Source organism: Alternaria ventricosa, assembly GCF_023758065.1.
Source record: "Alternaria ventricosa strain BMP 2768 chromosome Unknown scaffold_8, whole genome shotgun sequence".
In the NCBI taxonomy this organism is placed as follows: Eukaryota; Fungi; Ascomycota; class Dothideomycetes; order Pleosporales; family Pleosporaceae; genus Alternaria; species Alternaria ventricosa.
The window spans coordinates 1,276,053-1,295,509 of NW_026055688.1; the positions used below are offsets into that span (position 1 = coordinate 1,276,053).

Here is a 19,457-nt window from a genome sequence, read left to right on the forward strand (position 1 = left end):
ACGCGCGCTTGACCAGCAAAATCTAAGAAAAAGTTGTCCATGCGCTGTGCTTTCTCTGGCACACTTTCGATGGTGGCTTTCAACTCATGGTAGTTTGGCTTCCTTCGCAGAGGTCCCAAATACTCCCTAAAATTTTGCTTGTTACGTAAAGAACAGCGAACGTGGTCGACCAAGGTGTTGAGTTTTTTCCGTATCGCTTCTGCTGCAATCGGGTTGCGGTCTACGATAGAGCCCATGATGAGGACAGGAAACCAGGCAAGCAGACAGCCTAACGCCAGATCGTGAGCAGTAGTATTGGCTCCCAGTTCACTGAATGCATCTTGTATAGAAAGCGCGAATGCGAATAAGAACCACAGGATAGAGACAAAGACTAGAATACTAATTAGCAAGTGCGATCATATCGAGCAAGTGAGTGCAATCACCTGGTACAATGCCTCTTCTTCTCGTTTCACGCACCTCTTGCGCCAGTATACGCCTCATTTGATCGAGCGTCTTGTCGGTATCTGTCATTTTGAGGTCTTTGCTGAAGAGTGTGATGCGCAACAAGCACTCCGCCTCTTTCTGAAAATCCTTCGGCATGGCCGTTGACTTCAGTGTGTACTGGTTCATGACCAGCAAGAGATACATTGAGTCTCGCATGCTGCTAAAATGGGTCGTGCGATGATTCGTGCGATGATCCATACAATTGATCGTACAATCGGGTGTACAATCGGGCAACTCGGAATCAAGCGGCTCGTCGTACTGAACAGACATGTCGACCATCAAGGCAGCTTTGGCGGACACCTTGATATTCCACAGTACGTAGGACAGCGATGCGATAGGCGAGCCCACCCATCGTGTGATGGCCAGCAATGTTTGTCGAGTTTTGTTGCTCTCAAAGGGTGCTTGCAGAAGTATACCAATCGTTGGCAGTACCCAGGTGGTTATTACCCCTGAAATATCTCTCCATGCGTATATATCCGGTTCTGAGCCACACACATGTATGCACCCTTCTCTGGATATCTGGGTCATGTTGTTGTACATGATGCCAATGACGGTACCGTTCCATCCCCATTGCCTGCGAAGTGACTCTCCATCGGAGGTGTTGGCTGAGAAGCGCGCTCCACATTCCGTAAAGTTGGTCATATCGACTGGAAGGCGTACAAGGCAGGACTCACTGTGGAGCTTACATGGCGGGTGCGAGTCGTCTTGATCGAAAGAATGGAGTGCACTTTTGACTCAGACTGCGGTCTGGTCCTGGTGGAAGGACTTACTGTAGAGTTAACATAGCGGGTACATATTACACTTATCTTACTACGCGTTTATTATATAAATTATATATAATTACTAATTATTTTTTTTAGTATTAAAATTAGTAGTATAGTATTATAATATTACTTTTTAAATAAGTAAGTAGTAGCTAGTACTATAAAATAAATAAAAAATTTAGTTAATAACTAAAGTTTAGTAGTAACTTAAATAGTTATAATAACTATAAGTAAAATATTAAAATACTTATAAGTAGTATAAAATTTTATTTTACTACTTTTATTTAGACTTTATTTTTAAATACTATTAAAAATACTATTAAATATACTATTATAATAAACTTTATATTTATTAATAGTAATATTATTTTTATTATTTATAATAGCTTTAAAACTTTAGCGTAAAGCTAGTTAAATTTTTAGTATTTAATAGCTAACTTTTCTCTTATATTTTTTACTATAGCTATACTTATAGTAGTTTAGTAGTACTTTTTTAAGTATACTAGTATATAAAGTAAGTATAGTAAGTAGTATATTATACTAATATTTATAGGTAATACTTACTTAGAGATATAAATAATATAAGCTAAAATTTAAGTAATTAGAGGCTTAATACTAAAGTTAGTATTACTTATACTTCTACTATTATAAGCTAAGAAAATATATATTAAAATATTAGCTTTTTTTATACTTAGTATAAAAAAGTATATTTAGCTATAAGCTAAAGTTTAGTTAAAATTAAAATATTACTAAAAAGATAAGTAAATAGCTAGTATTAAGATAGTAGAACTATTACAGAGGTAGTAGGTAGAGAAGAATAGGTATACGTAATTAGTGTATTTACTACGTATTACTAATAGTATAGAGTTAGGCTAAGATAAGAATATAGCTTAAAGAGCTTCTAATAAAACGCGTCTACGCAGAAATTTTAGTATTATAGATTTTAAGTAAGCTAGCTAGCTACTTAAAATCTATATAGCTAATTAGAGTATAGTATAGCTTTTAGCGCTTCTTACTAGCTACTACTATAATAGTACTTTTTTCTCTAGGTAGAGCTCTAATAACGTAGTTAACTAGGCTTATATAGGTAGTAGTAGTAAAAGTTCTTTATAACCTTCTAGGCGTTTTTAATATAGTTAGCTAGCACCTTAGTAGGCTTATTATAGCTAGCCTATTTTATAGTATACTTTAGCTAAAGGCAGTCTCTATAGCTATAGTAGTTCTAGTAGAAGTCTAGAATATTCTTAACTTTTTACTTCTTAACTCTCTTAACTTAAATAGAAGAAAGTAGCTCTTAGTACTATTCTAGTAATAAGTTTATAGTAGCTAGGTAGAGAAGGCTAATATAGAATATAGAGTAAATTCTTATAAAAGTAAGTAGCTTTAGTTAGTATACGTATAAGCTAATAACTTTAGTAATCTTAAAAAGGTCTAGAAATTTCTAGTTAAGCTTCTTTTATAGATAGGTAGTCTTAATATTCTAAGTATCTAACTAAACTATATTATTCTTAAAGAACTAGTAAGTAGACGTATATTTTTTATTAGTATACTTCTTATACTAAGCTTATATAACATAGATCTCTAATTATAGGTATTTATAAATAGTCTTTATCTTTAGAGCTAAGTCTTTAGTGTCTTAAGTAGTAAATTATTAGCTAAGTTCTACTAGTTTAAATTTAAAGTAGAGATAGAAGCTATAGTTTATAAAGAATAGTGTAGTATAGATACTCTTATTATTAGTATTATTTACTATAAATTTAGCTAGTAGTAGCTATCTTACTTAGTTATTTTATAAGTATAAGACTTAACTTTATAAGTATTATTCTAAAAAGAAGTTTACTCTCTCTATTTACTTATTAGTCTCTAGATAGTATATAGTTAATAAGAAAGACTATATTTCTAGACGTTAGGTTAAGTAGCTCTAGAATTTAGATATAAATTATAGCTTTTAGTTTAATATAATTATCTTAGGTAGGCTATATAGTTTCTAGATATACTTTATAAATAGTTACGCTACTTTCTCTATATTATAGGTACTATTATAGGTAATAAAGTACTTTATCTTAGTAAGTCTATCTACTATAACTAAGATAGTATTAAATCTACTACTCTTAGGTAGGTGCTTAATAAAGTCTATAGATAGGTCTTACTAGACTTAGTTAAGTATTAGTAATAGTTTTAGAACCTCTTACTTTACTTCTTATAAAGTAGTTACTTATCTATAAGTATAGTAGTTCTAAGTCTATTATTTAATGTAGTCTAGTATTCTAGGCTAGTAGTACTTCTAGAATAGTATCTTATAAGTCTAGAATTAGCTTATATAGCTAGCTATAGAGCTCTTATAGTATATACGTAGTAGCTTAGTATATAGCTTAGAGTTATTAAGTATATATAGGTAATCTTAGTAATATAAATAGCCTTTGCGCTCTATATACTTAGTAAGTATAATTCTTTTATAATAGCTTTAACTAGTGTAGAGAGCTTCTAGAATAGAATTTAGTTTTTTATTATTTTAGTATTTTTTTATTACTAAGTCTCTTATAGTTAGTAGTAGTAAGAGTATAGTTCTATTAAGTAGTAGTATTAGATAGGCTAGTTTTAGCGCTACTAGCTCTAGGCTTTCTATAGCTCTAGCGCGCGTAATAGAGAATAGATAGATAAGATAGTTAATAGTAAAGTAGACTCTCTTTTTAAGTTTTAGAAACGCTAGTAGTATTAGTAGTATATTCTTAAGGTAGGTAGTAGCTAGAATAGGTATTATAGTAGACGTGTCTAGCAGAGTTAAAGACTAGTTAAAGTTCTTCTTTTTTAGTATAACTTAGCTCTAGTGCTATAGGTGTTTATCTCTCTTCTTAGGTAGGTTCTCTAACCTTCTAGTTAGCGCGTTAGACTTTACGCTTAGCTTTTTAAGGTAGTACGTAATCTAAAAGTTAAAATAAAATAGAAATTTAGACTAGTAGGCCTATTATTAGTTTAGTAGCTTTATAGTAGTAAAGTATTTAAAGTTATAATAGTCTATAATAACCTTAATTAGTAATAGAGTTCTCTTTAGCTTAGGTCTCTATTTCTTAAAGTAGCGTATAATTATAAGTAGTTTCTTATTATAGATCTTATAGTTACACTTTATTATAAAGTACTTCTTAGAGAAGAACGCTATAAGTTATAGTATTTTATTATCTCTATACTAGAATAGTACTTCTATAGAAATATAGTTAGACGCATTTATCTCTAAAATAATATCTCTTTTCTAGTTAAATAGAGCTAGAATTAAAGCTTTAGTAAATATAGTCTTTAGATAGTTAAAAGCTTTCTAGTAGTTATTACTTTAAGTAAAGTTAACACCTTTCTTTATAAAAGTAACTAGTAGAGTAATAATTTTTAAAAAGTTTTAAATAAACTAGTAGTAGAAGTTACTAAATCTAATAAACGCTTGCACGTTAGTTAGATAGAATAGAGTATTCTATTCTTAGATTATCTAGATCTTTTTTAGATCTATATAAATACTTTTATATTCTATAATAATACTAAAGAATATTATCTCTTTCTTAAAAAATTTATACTTTTAGATCTTAGCGTATAACTTAGCTTCTTATAGAGTAGTAAGTACTAGTTATAAGTAGTTCTTATATTCTTTTTAAGTTTAGCTATAAATTAGAATATTATCTAGGTAAGTAGTGTAGAAAATATCTAAGTATTCTTTTAAAGTATTATTAATAAACCTTTAGAAAGTAGCTAGTACTTCTAATAGGCTAAATAGTATTACTAGGCTCTTATATAAGCTAAATTAGATTTAGAATATAGTTAAATACTTTTAGCCTTTTTTTATATATACGTTATTAAAGGTAGTAATAATATTAATCTTAGAGAAGTACTTTATCTCTTTTAAATTATTTAGACTTTTCTTTATAAGTAGAAGTAAGTAGTAGTCTTTTATAGATATATTATTTAACCTCTAGTAGTCTATATAAAACTAGAGGCCTCTATTAAGTTTCTTAATAAATAAAATAAGTAAAGTAGTAAGTAAGAAGCTTAGCTAGATAAACTTTTTCTAGAGATTCTCTTTAAGCTATTTCTTTAAAGCTTTAAGTTCTTTTTAAGATATTAAGTATAGTAGTCTAAAAAGTAGAGTCTTACTCTTTAGTAGGTAGATATTATAGTTATATAAGTAGTATAGTAGAAGCTTCTTTACCTTCTTAAGTAAGAAGACATTCTAGAAGTCTCTTATTTTAGATAGTAGTAGAGTCTTAGAGTTTAGTAGTTTAGTTTAGTTAGCTTAAAATAGATAGAGGTTAATCTATTTAATAGTAACTATAAATATATAGTAGTTTCTTTACGTATACGTAGTATAGGCTTTAAGTAATACTTTTATAATATTTTAGTTTTATAGTAGTTTTAGACAGTCTAGTAAGTTAATAGAGTAGAACTTAAGTAGAACTTAGTGTAGAGCGTAAATCTTATTTAGTTTCTCTAGAATATTATAGTATTTCTAGTAGTATTTGCTTTTAAACGTTAGAGTATAGCTAGTAAAGCTAATTCTTAGGTTATACTATTTTAGCTAGAGTATCTTAAGAATTATAAAGTAGTACGCTAGCTATATTATATTTAGGTAGATAGTTTCTGTATAGTCTTCTATTCTTATAGTAGCTTTAACGTAGTGCGTAATAGTACTCTACTCTAATAAGTCTCTATTAAATATTATAATACTAAAGAGATTCTTTAGTTCTTATAGAAGTAGCTTATAGCTTTTAGCTTAGCTTTAGTTTATAAACTTCTTACTCTTTATACTAGAGTCTATTATTATATATATTAGTATTATCTTCTCTTCTATCTTTAGTAAGATAGGTAGAATTATTATATTAGACTTTTAGTTACTTTTTTTATATACTAAGAGTCTCTTAATAGATACCTTAGAGAGGTAAACTAAGAGCTACTAGCTCTAGTTATACAACTTTAGAGTCTAAATATAACTTAGTTTAGACTTATTTTATTTAATAAGTAGCTTAAGCTAGATAGTAGGCTAGCTATTTAGTAGATAGAAGAATATAGAAAGCTAATAAAGTAGGTAATCTAGAGTAAGAATATATAGAGAGACTAGTAAGTAGTAGAGAGACTAAAGAATTAGTAAAGTATAAAGAAGTAGGTGTTAAGTTCTAAGTAGTATACTACTTAATAGCTCTTTAAGCTATAGTAAAAATACTTACCTCTTTTTTAGTAGCTATTTAGTATAGAGGTTTTTTATAAGCTAAAGTCTATAAGTTTATATATAAGTATAGTATTTAGCGCTGCTAAGTAGAGAGAGTTTACTTATTTATTCTACGTATCTAGACTAGAAGTAGGCTTTATAGTAAAGGCGTAGCTTACTAAAGAAGTTTTAATAAGTAAGGCTTAGTAGTTATAGGTAACCTACTACTAGTGCTATTAGTAATAGTTATTAAGCTTCTATAGGTAGCTAGTATAAGTAAAGAACTTTTAAGATAAAGCTAAGTTATAAAGTAGTATATTCTATAATTTCTAGAATATTTCTTAAAATAGTAAGAGTATAAGTGCGCTTTTTAGTATATCTCTCTCTAGAGCTAGTTACTAGAATTTAGAGAAGTAAGTGCTAAAATTAAAGTTTTTCTACTATAGTTAAAAGAGCTTATTCTAAGTATTCTAGGTATAATTTAGGTCTCTAAACGTCTACTCTAAGTATTCTAGTATTTATAGGTAGTTAATAAACTAAGAGATACTATATTAGATCTTAGGTAGTATTAGCGCGTACGCGCTGCCTATAAAGTAGTCTATAATATAAGTTATTTAGTTAGTAGCTAATAGAAAATAGTTAGTATTTATATTTATTTTACTATATATCTATTAAATAAACTACTAAAAGTTACTATAAGTTTTATTAAACTTTTTTAAGTTAAGTATCTTTTTACTAAAACTAGTAGTTCTAGAATATAAAGAAGTAGTAGGCGTAAGTAGTCTTATTAAGTTATCTATATAAGCTTTAGCTATAGCTTAGAAAGGTAAAGTAGTAGCTTTATAGAGAGTCTATATAGTAGAGCTTATAGTAGTAGTAAGATAAGACTTTTTAATCTTAAGCTAAGTAATCTACCTCTAGTTAGTAGTAAGTTACTCTTTTTAGTAGTAAATAATTTTATTACGCTTAGTAATAGAGATTTAGAGTTCTTACTTAGTAGCGTATATATTACTTAGGTAGTTCTTAAAGCTTTATAAGTACTAATAATTATTATATAAGTATAGTAGCTAAAAATTAGAGTCTCTCTATACTTTAGCTATAAGAGCTTTAGCTAAGTCTAAGTTTATAGAAAGTTTAGAGTAATCTATAGTAGGTCTTATAAAAATAAGTACTTATAGGTAAAAGCTACGTAATATTATAGAGGTAGTAAGTAGAGAAAAATAGGTATATATAATTAGTATATTTACTATATATTACTAATAGTATAGAGTTAGGCTAAAATAAAAATATAGCTTAAAGAGCTTCTAATAGAATACGTCTACGTAAGAATTTTAGTATTATAGATTTTAGGCGAGCTAGCTAGCTACCTAAAATCTGTGTAGCTAATTAGAGCACAGCGCAGCTCTTAGCGCTTCTTACTAGCTACCGCTGTAATAAGAACTTAGTATTTAATATTACTAGTTAAACTAGTAGCTAAATAACTTATATTAAATAAGATATTTTATTTAGATATTTAGTTTACTTTTTGCGTTTTTTGCTTTCTTAGAAGACGGGTATATATTGCCTTTATCGCCTAGTGCGGTTGCTAGGCTGAAGCGCCACCAATATGGCCCCCAAAGTGATTGCCTGCTGGTAACGATGTATCCAGTAGGAAGGTGCGAACATCGAGCCTCATCGTCAACCGGTGAGCTCTTGAGGGCAGGAGTCAGCTCTTGTACCACCTCACCTACCGCTCAGGTGGCTTCCAAGGTTGGATTTAGCCCAGCCCGTGTCAGGCAGGCAGGGAGGACGTGACGTGTTAGCTTCTCCAAGCAAATGGGCAGCACCTTTCGTCCGGGTTTGAACAACCTGGTATCGCAAACCGTTAATGTACTAGGGGTGGCGCAGAGGTTCTTGTAGATGCAACACATCTCTCGTTCATGAGTGTGTTCTTGCGTGCGAGTCGCATGAAATGCGAAAGGCCTGGTTGGCTTATCGTCTCTAGGTCGCCACTGGGTTATCGCAGCACCATGGGATGACGGTGGCGCAAAGAAGGCGTACAGGCAATAGAGATAACGCTGAGATGAAGACACGATGGGGTTATTCGGTGGTGGGGGCCGTTTATCCTCGCGACGCGTTCGTCATTCCGCGGCGGCAACCGCGCCCCAGCAAAGCGCGCCTGCCCACTACTGTACATCACGTGTCGATCACGAACCTCCAGGGCTTTCAAGAACGGCTTCAGTTGATTCCTAATTCTAAGACACATTCGCATCGCGCAGGTTGGGAAATGCATATCAATGACGTAGATATTTGATAGGGTAAGCTTCGTAAGCTTGGTGCTCATCATGCTCATAATACATAAATAGGGTATCGTTTCCCTTGGTACAGCAGGTATATACAACAAAGATTTTCCCCATGTCCAACAATGCCAAAAACACCATGCGATGCAAATATTCCATACAAAAAACCAAGAGGCGATATCCACATCAGTTCAGACGTGCGCCTTCTTCCTCCCTCTCCTCTCACCCTCCTTCCTCATGCGCCCCAACCTGGTCCCGCTACCAGGCTGGCTCGCCCTCCACCACGTCAGGGGTTTAATCTTGACATGCCAACCGCATTCCTCCACCGATTCGATTCTTTGTTTCGAAACGATGTTGCGGATCTGTTCCGTCGCAACCAGGGGCATGTAATGTCCTGGTGCGAAGAACTCGCGTTCGGCGTCGCCCCGAAGCGCTGGACTTAGTCATGAGAAGAAGTACTTCGATTCGCGGAGACGAGATACGTCCCAGCCGCCCTTTTGCGGAACGGGTGGGAAGCTGAGTGGGATCCAGACTTGAATCGTGCCCTGATCGTAAGCGACACGGGATGCGGATTTCTTCTTTGTCGCATAACGGCCGCCTTGGGGGTCTTTTGCGAGATCTTCGGCGTCCTCTTCCACAATGTCCATTGTGGACTCAGTGGTGGTGACGGCGTCCTCTTCTTCGCCCAAGACCTCGTCCTTGACCTGTGTTTCCCTGTCGGCTGACTTCTTATCTTTGGTCTCCCCAAGAAGACTGAGCCTGTACGAGTGGAGTGCCTTGGGATCCTGATTCTCAAGCCAGATGCTGGTAGGTGTGACCATCTCTTCACCCTGCTTCCTCTTCTCGGGATCTTGACTCTTCAAAAGCTCTTGTCGCTTAGCCTCGAGCGCAACTTCCTCGAACGAAGCATCTCCGTGCCGTGAACCATTAGCTTTCGAAAGAATGCCCTTAGCTTGACGGCGCTCATGTCTCCATAGAGTAATTTTCCGACTAACATCGGCACCGATGTGAAGAGTAGCACGATACATAGCCCCTGCATAACGCGCAGAAAACTCTGCGGCGAGACGGTCGACAATGTCTTCGGTGTGCATTCGTACGAAGGCATCGCGAAGGATGACATTGAGGTTGGGGATGTCGGAAGCGTGTGTCCAGAAACTGTCGTGTACGGCGGCGAAGTCAAGACCCATCTCGCTAGCCTTCAATGCCGAGAGCAACATGTGACTCGCATCGAGAGAGTGGATGAAGTTGGGCGGAAACGCTTGAAGTTGTTTGCGTTTGTCGACTTCATCCTGCTGGGACTTCTTGGCGACTGTAATGTCTTGAATCTTGGTTTTGATCTTTTGGAACCCATCTTTCCTGTAGGGCTGCACAATGGGCATCTTTAGCGGGGTGGTCCAGATGATGCTAGTCGTAAAGCTCTCCATGGCCTTGTTGAGTTGCTTTAGTTGACCTGCAGAGACCTTTTGTGGCGCTTTGAATTTCGGATCGTACAGTGCTCCAGAAGGGTCCGCGCCATCGAAGCGGTCTTTGATCCGTTTGATTTGCTCAGCAGTGATTGATGTCGTTATACGCTCGCCGCATTCGCCAAGCCAATACTGGATTTCTTGAGCACCGTTGAAGATTTTGCCCAAGGCGTCAAAGATCTTGTAGGCAATGTACAACGCGACGCTTCCGAGCGAAGAAACCTGTTTTGTTGGCTCGAAGTTAGGGAACAAGTTGCGTAGCTCGTCTTGCACCTGCTGCTTCGCACCCATGAAGGTAACTCCATAAACATTGGTCATGACTGTTCGCTTCACGACTTTGCGTGTAATGTGACCGTTGATGAAGCAAGCTTGCGCCAGACCTTTCTCGGCGTCTTTCGCGACCATCTCTTTGACAAGTTCAGCAACACCAGTGTAAATATCCTGTGGTCTGTCGGAAGGCTCAAGATTGACCTGACGAGCACCGGCGTAGTCACCACCGAGCGCTGCGTAATGTTGGAGTCCGTTACATGTTCCATCTTGATGAACAGGTAATTGTGAAACAAAACGAGTCGGATCAGGCAGATCATGGGCGTTCTTCAGCTCCATGCAGCAAGACAAGCATTGCCATGGGTCTTCAGCCTGAGTCCACCACCGTCTGCCACCCAAAGGATTTGTCGCAGAGTCGTAGATCTCTTCCAGATTATCCATGGTGAACTGTTCACGTTCTCGCAGACTAGCCTTATCGTAGCCGTAAAGGTTGGCAAGATGGATCTTGAGCCACTGTAAACCGACAGTACCGAGCTCTTTGCCATTCGCGAACTTGAGGAGTCCTCTCGAGATATCGGATCCGATGTGATTGAGGATAGGCGGGATTGGATAGGCACGACCTCGGAAGTCGACGCTGTGCGGGAAGAATATCTGCTTTTCGTTCACGTATGCTCGTGCCGTCTCTAGCTGGAAGTTTTGGAAACACCGCTGCGAATGCAGACCACCCACGCTGTTCTCATATTCCTTCAGAGCCCTACCCCACTTCGCCCGTTCCTGTAATGTGGCATCTCCAGAAGGTTCCTTGGGACGTTTGAGGTTAGTAACAGAGTCTTCCCCTACGAGAGACCCAATACTCTCGCCAGAGTTCCACGCCTGAGCCATAACCTCGAAGACGGGAGTATTGATCTGCCAAGGTACACGACCGAGCACGTCCAGACCAGCCATGACTTTGTTCATGTCACCGTTCTCAATGGCTGACTTGGCATAAGCACGCTGTGCGCTATCACCCGCCTTTTGGCGAACTACTTTCTGCGGGATGGTGTAGTACCCTCCATCCTCAAAACTGGACCATGGTTTCGGCTCAACTACCATTGGTAGCCTGACTGAATGGATGGCATGCACAGAATCGGTTCGTAACTTGGAAATGAGCTCATGGTGAGGCACGAGTAAGCCGAGCTTTTTGCCTTGATGATATCCGACTGCATGATGGAAGGCGGCCATATTACGGGACAGCGTCTTGCCAGTTCTGGGGTCGTTTGCGGTCACAGTGAGGGTTGCGCTTTGAAGCAAAAGCTCTAAACAGAGAGCTCCAATCCGGGTTCGCACAGATAGTGGTATGTCGGCCTTTTCGATTTGATAGCTCATTTTCGGGGGTGCTGGTGTAGAAGAAGCCTCTTTAGTCTCTTTGGAAAGTTTCTCAACCAGATTCATCCGGGTCTGCTTGCGCTGCTTGCGGAGGAAAGCATCACGTCTCGTCTGCGACTCGGCGTTGAGGTAGTCTTGGACGTCAGTACCTATGGAAACAGACAGAGCGGCAACTTTATAGGCGGAGTTGTCTTCGTCTTTGCCCTTTACTGCAGCCTGAGTAGCGCGAGCAACTGTGATTGCGGCCAACTTTTCAGGCCTGCATCTCTCCAGCCAAACACCATAGGAAAGGGCTTCGTCACGGGTCTTGGCCTTTTCAGGATCGGACAAGGTGTCCTTGACATTTGCAATACGCTGCTTGAACAGTGGTACGAGGGCGGTGTACCAGCCATACATGATGGCCTGTATGGGCTTTGAGTTCATAACGCCATATATGCCAATCTCTTGCATTTTCTCATCTTCTTGTTTCCATCTCTCAACAGCAGCTTCTACTCCATCTTGTTCTATCTTCAGTTGTCGTGCGTATGCGTAGGCTCTGTCCTTGTCTTCTTGGGTCCCAGGCATATCATGAGGGTAGGGAACGCTTGACCCGTCGTCGAACATGGTGAGGGCTTGCTTCAGCGAGTCGAGACCCATGCCCTTCTGCCTCACGGGCTTGATGGGCTGTGCTGGGTTGGACACCAGGCCGTGGTCTATGAGATTCTTGCGACCGGAGGGAGTGGCGACGTGGAGATCCTGGACCTCTTCGACCGAGGGGGGTTCGTTGAACGACTCCGGTTGCAGGCGGATCAATAAGTCCCACTCCTCGTCGGAGAACTCGGGAGAGGCGTTGATCTGGTCAAGAACATGATCGCCGTGTCTGCGTGCGGTTGCAATGTATTCCCGTACAGAGTTTTCCTGCGCGCCCTCTTCCAGGAAGCTCATAGCCGCCCGGATTAGGGTGACAAAAGTCTGCGCATTGGGCTGGATGCCCTTGGCGACCATATTGTTCTTGTACCAGTCTTGGACCTTCTGCATGCCCTCGGCACTTGGGTCCATCTGGTTGCTTTCGAGCAGCGTCTGCAAATAGACATTGTTGGCATCTAAGAGCTCTGCAGCTTCGGGATTGAAGACAGATGCGAGGCGGGCGATGATGCTGGCAGCCCGGTCCAGGCGGCCAACTCGCAGACAGGCGTAGAGATTCTGGTGTAGCTCGATTGGGTCGGCACCGAGGCCGTAGACAGAACGCATCGGTGGGGATGCCGCTAACGTGTCACGCACGACGAGAGGATTTGTAGCGTCCCATGGCTGGAGCCGCGACAGCTCAGGCGATTGGAACTGGCGTCCCAGCGACAGCGCAAACGGGTCGAAGGGGAGGGCCGAGGGCGGTGGGGGTTGCATCTGCGCAGACGTGGCGAGGGAGCGTGTCTCGTGCCGTGACGACAGTGAAGTCGGCCGTTGCCGCTGCCGTTGCCGTTGGCTCGCATCGTGTGGTGTGTGTGAAGTCTTGCGGGAGAGCGCTGGGCAGAGCCATGGTAGCGTCAATTGCTGCGACAGCGTCGAGGGCGTCGTGTAGGCATTTCTGCGGATGTTCCGCCCTAACGCTCGTGAGAGCATGTCGTGGGAAGGAGCGTGGCGCGTGCAAGTCTATGGGGTATTAAACAGATAAGAAAGAAAGAAAGACCAGACTGCTCAACGCCAGAAGACAAGTAGAAGGGACGATGCAGTGAATCGGGGGTATCAACTGGACGTCGAGTTGCCTCGCAGTTGAAGTTTCTCTCTCATGGAAATTTTGGCCGACCATCAGATCCATGCCCGCGTCATCACCGAAACGGCATCGCCCCACCTTGGCGCCTTCCTCGCCACCCGAGCCACTAGCCACGGCCCTGCGCCTCTAGCACGAGATGATTACATAACGCATCAATCATTTGCATCAGCATCAAGTGAAAGTGGTATTATACAAGATACATTTCGAGCTCGACCCATCATGGTTCTTCACTTTCAGCTGTAGGTCTCGTGATCGTCCTCTCCCTCGTCGACGTCGCAATAGGTAGCGCATCCTCAATCAACTTCTCCAATTCATCATCAATCGGCGCATCAAACATCTCCACCTCTCTCGTCTCATCATCCACCCAGTCACTACCATCCTCGTCTCCAAAGCAGAACAAATCGCTAGCTTCACCCGCAACAATCTTCTTATGCTTGCCTTTGGGTATCTTGCAGCCTCCAACCTCTGTGCGGAACAAGTCAGCATATTCTTTCGCCACGGTAGATACATTTGCGGGAGCAATCGGTTTCCCATCATAGAGAAGGTGGGGCAGGTGAGGTATCTCAGGGAGGTCGCCTTTGAAAGGCAGCGCTTGGTGGAGGGGCACTGAGCCTGGGATGACTGGCGGTTCGGGGTTTTGGGGTGGCTTGGGTGGTGTGTCGGCGCGCAGGAACGGTGCATCTGTCTCCTTCGGTATGGTTGGACTTTCTTTCCCGTCCTCAGAGGTAGTTGCGGAGAATTCCTCGGGGATGTGATACAACTCGTTGTGGATGGGAACCAGTGCATTTTCCATCGCTGCGGGATACAGGAGCGAATAACCTCGCGCGCGCATAAACTCGAGCATGTACTCTGTCCATGCTGGAAGTGTCTCAGACACCAACTTTTCCCGAGATGTCGACTTGACCGACTGCTGATGTTTCACAACACGGTTGCTGAGGAATGAATGCCACTCTGCCCATTTGTCCCCCAACAACAACGCGGCATGGCTGTTCGGAGCCTGCCACATGTAAGGCACGCTCTTAGCGTCAGGATACAACTTCTTGTACCGATCCGTGTGCATGTCGTCGGTCGAAGGAGCCTCCAACTTCGTCTTGCCATCTAATAGCATCGGTGGTAACTCCAGGCTCATGCCCATGAGCTTTTCGTTATCTTCTGCACCGTAAGTAGAGTATTTGTATTCCAACAACGCATACTTGACGAAGTGGAAGTACTGTGGCGATAGCTGAGCCTGCGGTGAGAGCAGTAGCACATGCGAATTGGTTGTGCTTGCGGGGTAGAACAACTCCAAGAAACGTATCGCCGATTCCTCTTGATCATGGCGGTGGGTTGAGATGCGCCGTCTGATGCTGAGACCGCTTCCGCCCGTTGGGTTGTCACTCTTTGGGGGCCATTTGAAGCTTTCTATGTGCTCCTGAACGGATACATCGAGCTCGGCTGGTAGCTCGATCGTGATGCGGGGCAACGTTAGACCGCCGTAATCAGCATCTTTAATCGACTCCAGTAATCGAAGAACACTGGATGAGCCTGACGGGACTTGAATCAGAATGTCTACAGTGGGGTCGTGCCAGTGCTTGAGCGAGCCGGCGTCAAGTCGCGAGACCCAGGCAAAGTCCTCCAATCTATCCTTGGGTACTTCGACAAGAGGCATCTTTAGCGCACCAGTTTTACTTCGCATGCCTCGCACGAAAAATGCATCTTCGGACACCGAGTCGTCGATAACGACTGCTTGTGGATGCAGGAAGCTGTTGATATGCGACATGGCACCTGTCACCGCTGTCTCAGCGCGTACATCGGTACTGTACCTATAAGCAGCCTTTAATCAGCCCTGACTCTCTAAAAGAGTCTTTGCACGACATTCCTTGAAGGCTCAAGACGAAGAGTCGTGCGGGTGTACATACTCTGTATAATCCGGTCGCGCATCATGCCACACAGCAGGACACTTGTCCTTGTCTATCCCGTTTATCTCTAACAAATCTTCTATTCGTATTTCATCCCTCCCCATGAAAGCCGCGTGAACGTGGTTCCGGTTCCATTGCGACATGTCGCACACCATCGGCAAAAGCGTCGAGACGCTCTTCAGATTTGACATGGCAAATAGTATATTCCTATTCTTCTTCTCATAGCCACCCGTTGACGAAGCAGACGCGCGCAGCGAGCTAGCGAGACGGAAGAAGCGTATCTGCCCATCGTATGTATGCGGAATTGGATCCCCGCGTCTGGGTTTTTGTATGCCTGCGGGCGGTCCTGTAGGTTCGTCATCGTTGCCGCTTGCGCCCGGCTTCTGATAGGTCGATGAGATGGGCCGTCCGCGATATCGCTGTTCGACCGGGTCTTCGAGGTCGTCCGAGCTGCCGTGGAAGGTGTAGTACAAGAGGCATAAGGCTACTATCGCGAGTAGTATCCTTCTCCGTCGCCAGCGGAATGTGTGATTCCACATTGACCAGCTAGACTGTCGCGCGGGTTTGTATCGGTGGTCATCGTCTTTCTTGCCCAACTCTTCATCGCCTGGGAGCGTCGTCTTTCGATACATGGCGCCGCCAATGGAGCTTCGCTGTAATCACGCGTTGTACAAGGCCTATCTCTCCGCTAGCAATCATCCATGGCGATAGCGGAGTAAATGTCGCGTGCGATTCGTGCGGGCGGCGGAAGCTGTGTGAGCATGCGACGGGTTGCTGACCTCAGCTATGGGGGTAATACGGAGGATCCCAAGTCGAGAGAAACGGATGCGCGAATCCTAGAATCATGAAAATAACATAACGGGTGGTGCAAGGTCCCTTCAAAGGCGTGTCGGAGGCAATGGAAGAGGACATTTGGAGTTGCGATAACCTCGATTCATTGTCCTCTCGGAAAGCACATCCCTGCAACGCATCATCCCGCTCGCTTGCAGCTGCCGCCACGTGCCGTCTACGCTACTGCGAACCCTCTCCTGCTTCCCTCACAACTGCCATCCCGTCCCAAAATCACGTGTGAGCTGCCACATCATCGCTTCTTCGACTGTCCGCATGAACGTGCTGCATACGATCATCACGCCTATTTGCAACACAGCTGTGGAGCTTTACGGACGCCAAAAGCCATTTAGATTAATCAATACGCACACGCCGGACCAATATGTCCATCTACTACTCACACCTTCTCATGCTCAGCCAATCGCTCATCTGCCGCCTTCAGAGCCTCACGTAGTACTTGCTCATTCCGCGGCTTGAACAGAATCTGGTAAGGCCGGCACATAGTCACCAGACTGGTAGGGTCTGAGCTGCCCCGGACAGGGTGCACGTCTACCTCCGACTCCGATACAAGCTCAAAGCTGTTCAGCATGCGCAGGAAAACGAGATACAGCTCGCGATTGGCCAACAATGAGCCTGCGCACATCCTGTAACCCAGCCCGTATGTGTGCAAAGGTGCATCGGGCTGCTCGAGCCAGCGCTCTGGGCGGAACTCGTCTGGGTCGCTCCAGACCTCGGGATCTGTGTTGTAGTCAGTATCGCTGTTCCTAATGTAGATGGAGCAAACTGAGAATGGCTTACCCATGTTGCACGCCCATGCGTTCAGATATATCGTACTACCAGCTGAGATGAGCTTGCCCTCGTACATGACATCCTTGATGGTCGCACGAGGCAGCGCCAGACGTAGTACGGTATAGTAACGCAGACACTCTCTGACTAGTGCCACGATATATCCGCACTTCTGGTCGTCATATGCATCCGCCAGCGGCTCGTCCTCCGAGTAAAACTTTCGGATCTCCCTGATGGCCTTCTCCTGGATGTCTGGTCTTTGAGCTAGCAACGCGACACTCCACTGCACAAGGGTCGTGATTGTGTCTAGGCCGCCAGACAACATTGTCAGACTGATGGACGTCAATTCTTCCTTGTTCAACGCGGCTTCTTTGTCCTGGATGATATTCGCCTGGATACATGTCTTGTGGTTGCCTTTTTCCATGCGTTCGTCTAACTCGCGATTTAACTTGGTTAGATACACATCCCTTCGGCGCCGGTGCTCTTTCGCAGACTTTGTGCCAGAGCTGAACGGGTTCAGTCTCAGCAGCGGAATGTAGTCTTGCAAGTTTCCGGTCGTACTACGGAACTTTGAGATGGCAGCTTCAACCTCGCAAATCTCGTGGAACATGGGGTCGTGACGACTGCTCATCCGCGTTCCCCAATTGAGAGTCAGCGCAAGAGAAAGAGAGAGGCGTTCGATCATGGGCATTGGGTTTACCCCAACGGTACCGGCTTGTCCTGACTCGAATCCATCTTTTACGAACTCCTTCGTTTCGAGATCAAGGTGGTCGATGTATGTCGCAATCGAAGGCTTGTTCAGCGCGGCGGCAGCGCCCTTTCTTCTGCGCTTGAGCGAATCGTTGAAGGGAGAGGTTCCGATTGTCGTACCAGCAGTGTTTGAAAGTACCTAACACCAGTCAGATATAACTCAAAACACCCATATGCGTCCACCCACCTTGTGGAACGTCCAAAAGACCGGCCTTGAACTCAGCGCCTGGCTATTCCCCCCAAAGATCTTCCTCGCAGCCTCAGCGCTGTTCACCACGATCACCGGCTCGTTTCCAAGCTGTATCTGATACACGGCGCCAAACGTCTTGCTCCATTCCCGGTATTTCTCCGCCGCATTGTACTTGATATCCGGTATATTCCCGACCAAAGGCCAGTTCGTCGGCCCAGTAAAGCCTTTAATCCGCCGCGAGTATCGCACATATTCGTTTCCGACCAAGTAAGATATCGGAAAAAGTATCAATAAAACGAACAGAGTGCGAATTGGATGATCTGCAAACTGCGATGATAGCAGCGGGAGGATAGTGGAGATCATGGTGTTCGCTAGTGGCGCTTGCCGAAACCAACGAGTTGATCAAAGGTTGGTGATGGGCCACGACGCGATAGAGGCCTTTTACAAGCAAAAGCCGGACATTCTATATATCTACCGTTTCTCGACCATGGCGGCTTCCCCGGGCTTGATGTGGGTGAGGCCGGCTAATGCGGGGAAGAAGGTCCGCTGTTGGGGCTGCGGAATTAGGCGATGGGGAGTGCGGAACTAGTGCGCGGAGGCGCTACCACGCCATTGTCTGTTGCTCTCAACATTTTCGAGGACAGGTTGAAGTTGTGGCTTTCGCGATTCAGAACGAAGGTTATGTTTTCGAGCGCGCGACACGCTCGTGTTGGTCTACGTCACCGCTGTCTGCACTCACTCTTCGCCCAAGTACCACTTACCACATCTCCGCCTCTCGTGGTCGCATCACACCCATGACAGCCTCATAGTCATGCTCGAGCAACTCCCTTAAAGTATACCGCTATCATGAATCACTCGACTCATACATTGACGCAGCTGAGCCGTCTTAACGGCACACACGGCTCAACGTCAGTGCGCCACGATGCCCTGGCCGTCTATTACTCGATATGGCCACTGTTGGACTTCACGGACTCACCAACATGCTGATCCAACATCTTTGACCAACATGATGATCCATCATCCTTTCAACTTCTGACTCTAGCATACATCCTGTGGATATCTGAGTAGACTCATCGCGAAAGCTTCAGCTCTGATACCACAATGCGACTCACGACCTGGAGATACCCGTGGACATGTGGGTATCGCAATGAGTCCTCCCAGAAAGTTGATTCATCGGCTACCTATCTGTTGCTCATTATTTGGAGTCATGGACTAGTATAAATTGCTGCGCGTCTCCGTAGTGTTGTTCGAAATCACAAATCACTCAAATTCTGTCACCTTGCACAAATACACACAACGCTACATCTTTAATACACCCACCAAGATGGAACAGACCGTTCAGACGTTGCCTCCGGAAATGGGGAAATTGGGGGAAATCCAATTTGCGAATCCCGACATTGAGAAAGTTGCAACCAGCCTCGGTATCGCAGGCAATTGTGCTTCTGATCAGCCCTC

The 19,457-nt window shown here is 42.9% G+C and overlaps 3 protein-coding genes across 3 annotated transcripts; all 3 read right to left on the reverse strand.

Annotated features, from left to right (window-relative positions):
* Window positions 1–9,151: 9,151 nt before the first annotated feature.
* Window positions 9,152–13,620, reverse strand: J4E93_005642 (uncharacterized protein; the record flags this gene model as incomplete). Its single annotated transcript, XM_049343562.1, has 2 exons — window positions 9,152–13,364; window positions 13,616–13,620. 2 exons carry the CDS (start codon window positions 13,618–13,620, stop codon window positions 9,152–9,154), a joined length of 4,218 nt encoding a protein of 1,405 aa, XP_049199655.1.
* A 147-nt stretch (window positions 13,621–13,767) lies between these two features.
* Window positions 13,768–15,406, reverse strand: J4E93_005643 (uncharacterized protein; the record flags this gene model as incomplete). The annotated part of the gene is made up of 2 exons (XM_049343563.1): window positions 13,768–15,346; window positions 15,402–15,406. 2 exons carry the CDS (start codon window positions 15,404–15,406, stop codon window positions 13,768–13,770), a joined length of 1,584 nt encoding a protein of 527 aa, XP_049199656.1.
* A 1,267-nt stretch (window positions 15,407–16,673) lies between these two features.
* J4E93_005644 (uncharacterized protein) lies at window positions 16,674–18,365 on the reverse strand (the record flags this gene model as incomplete). The annotated part of the gene is made up of 3 exons (XM_049343564.1): window positions 16,674–17,014; window positions 17,075–17,951; window positions 18,000–18,365. The coding sequence occupies 3 exons, from the start codon at window positions 18,363–18,365 to the stop codon at window positions 16,674–16,676; spliced, it is 1,584 nt and encodes a 527-aa protein (XP_049199657.1).
* Between the last annotated feature and the right edge of the window lie 1,092 nt (window positions 18,366–19,457).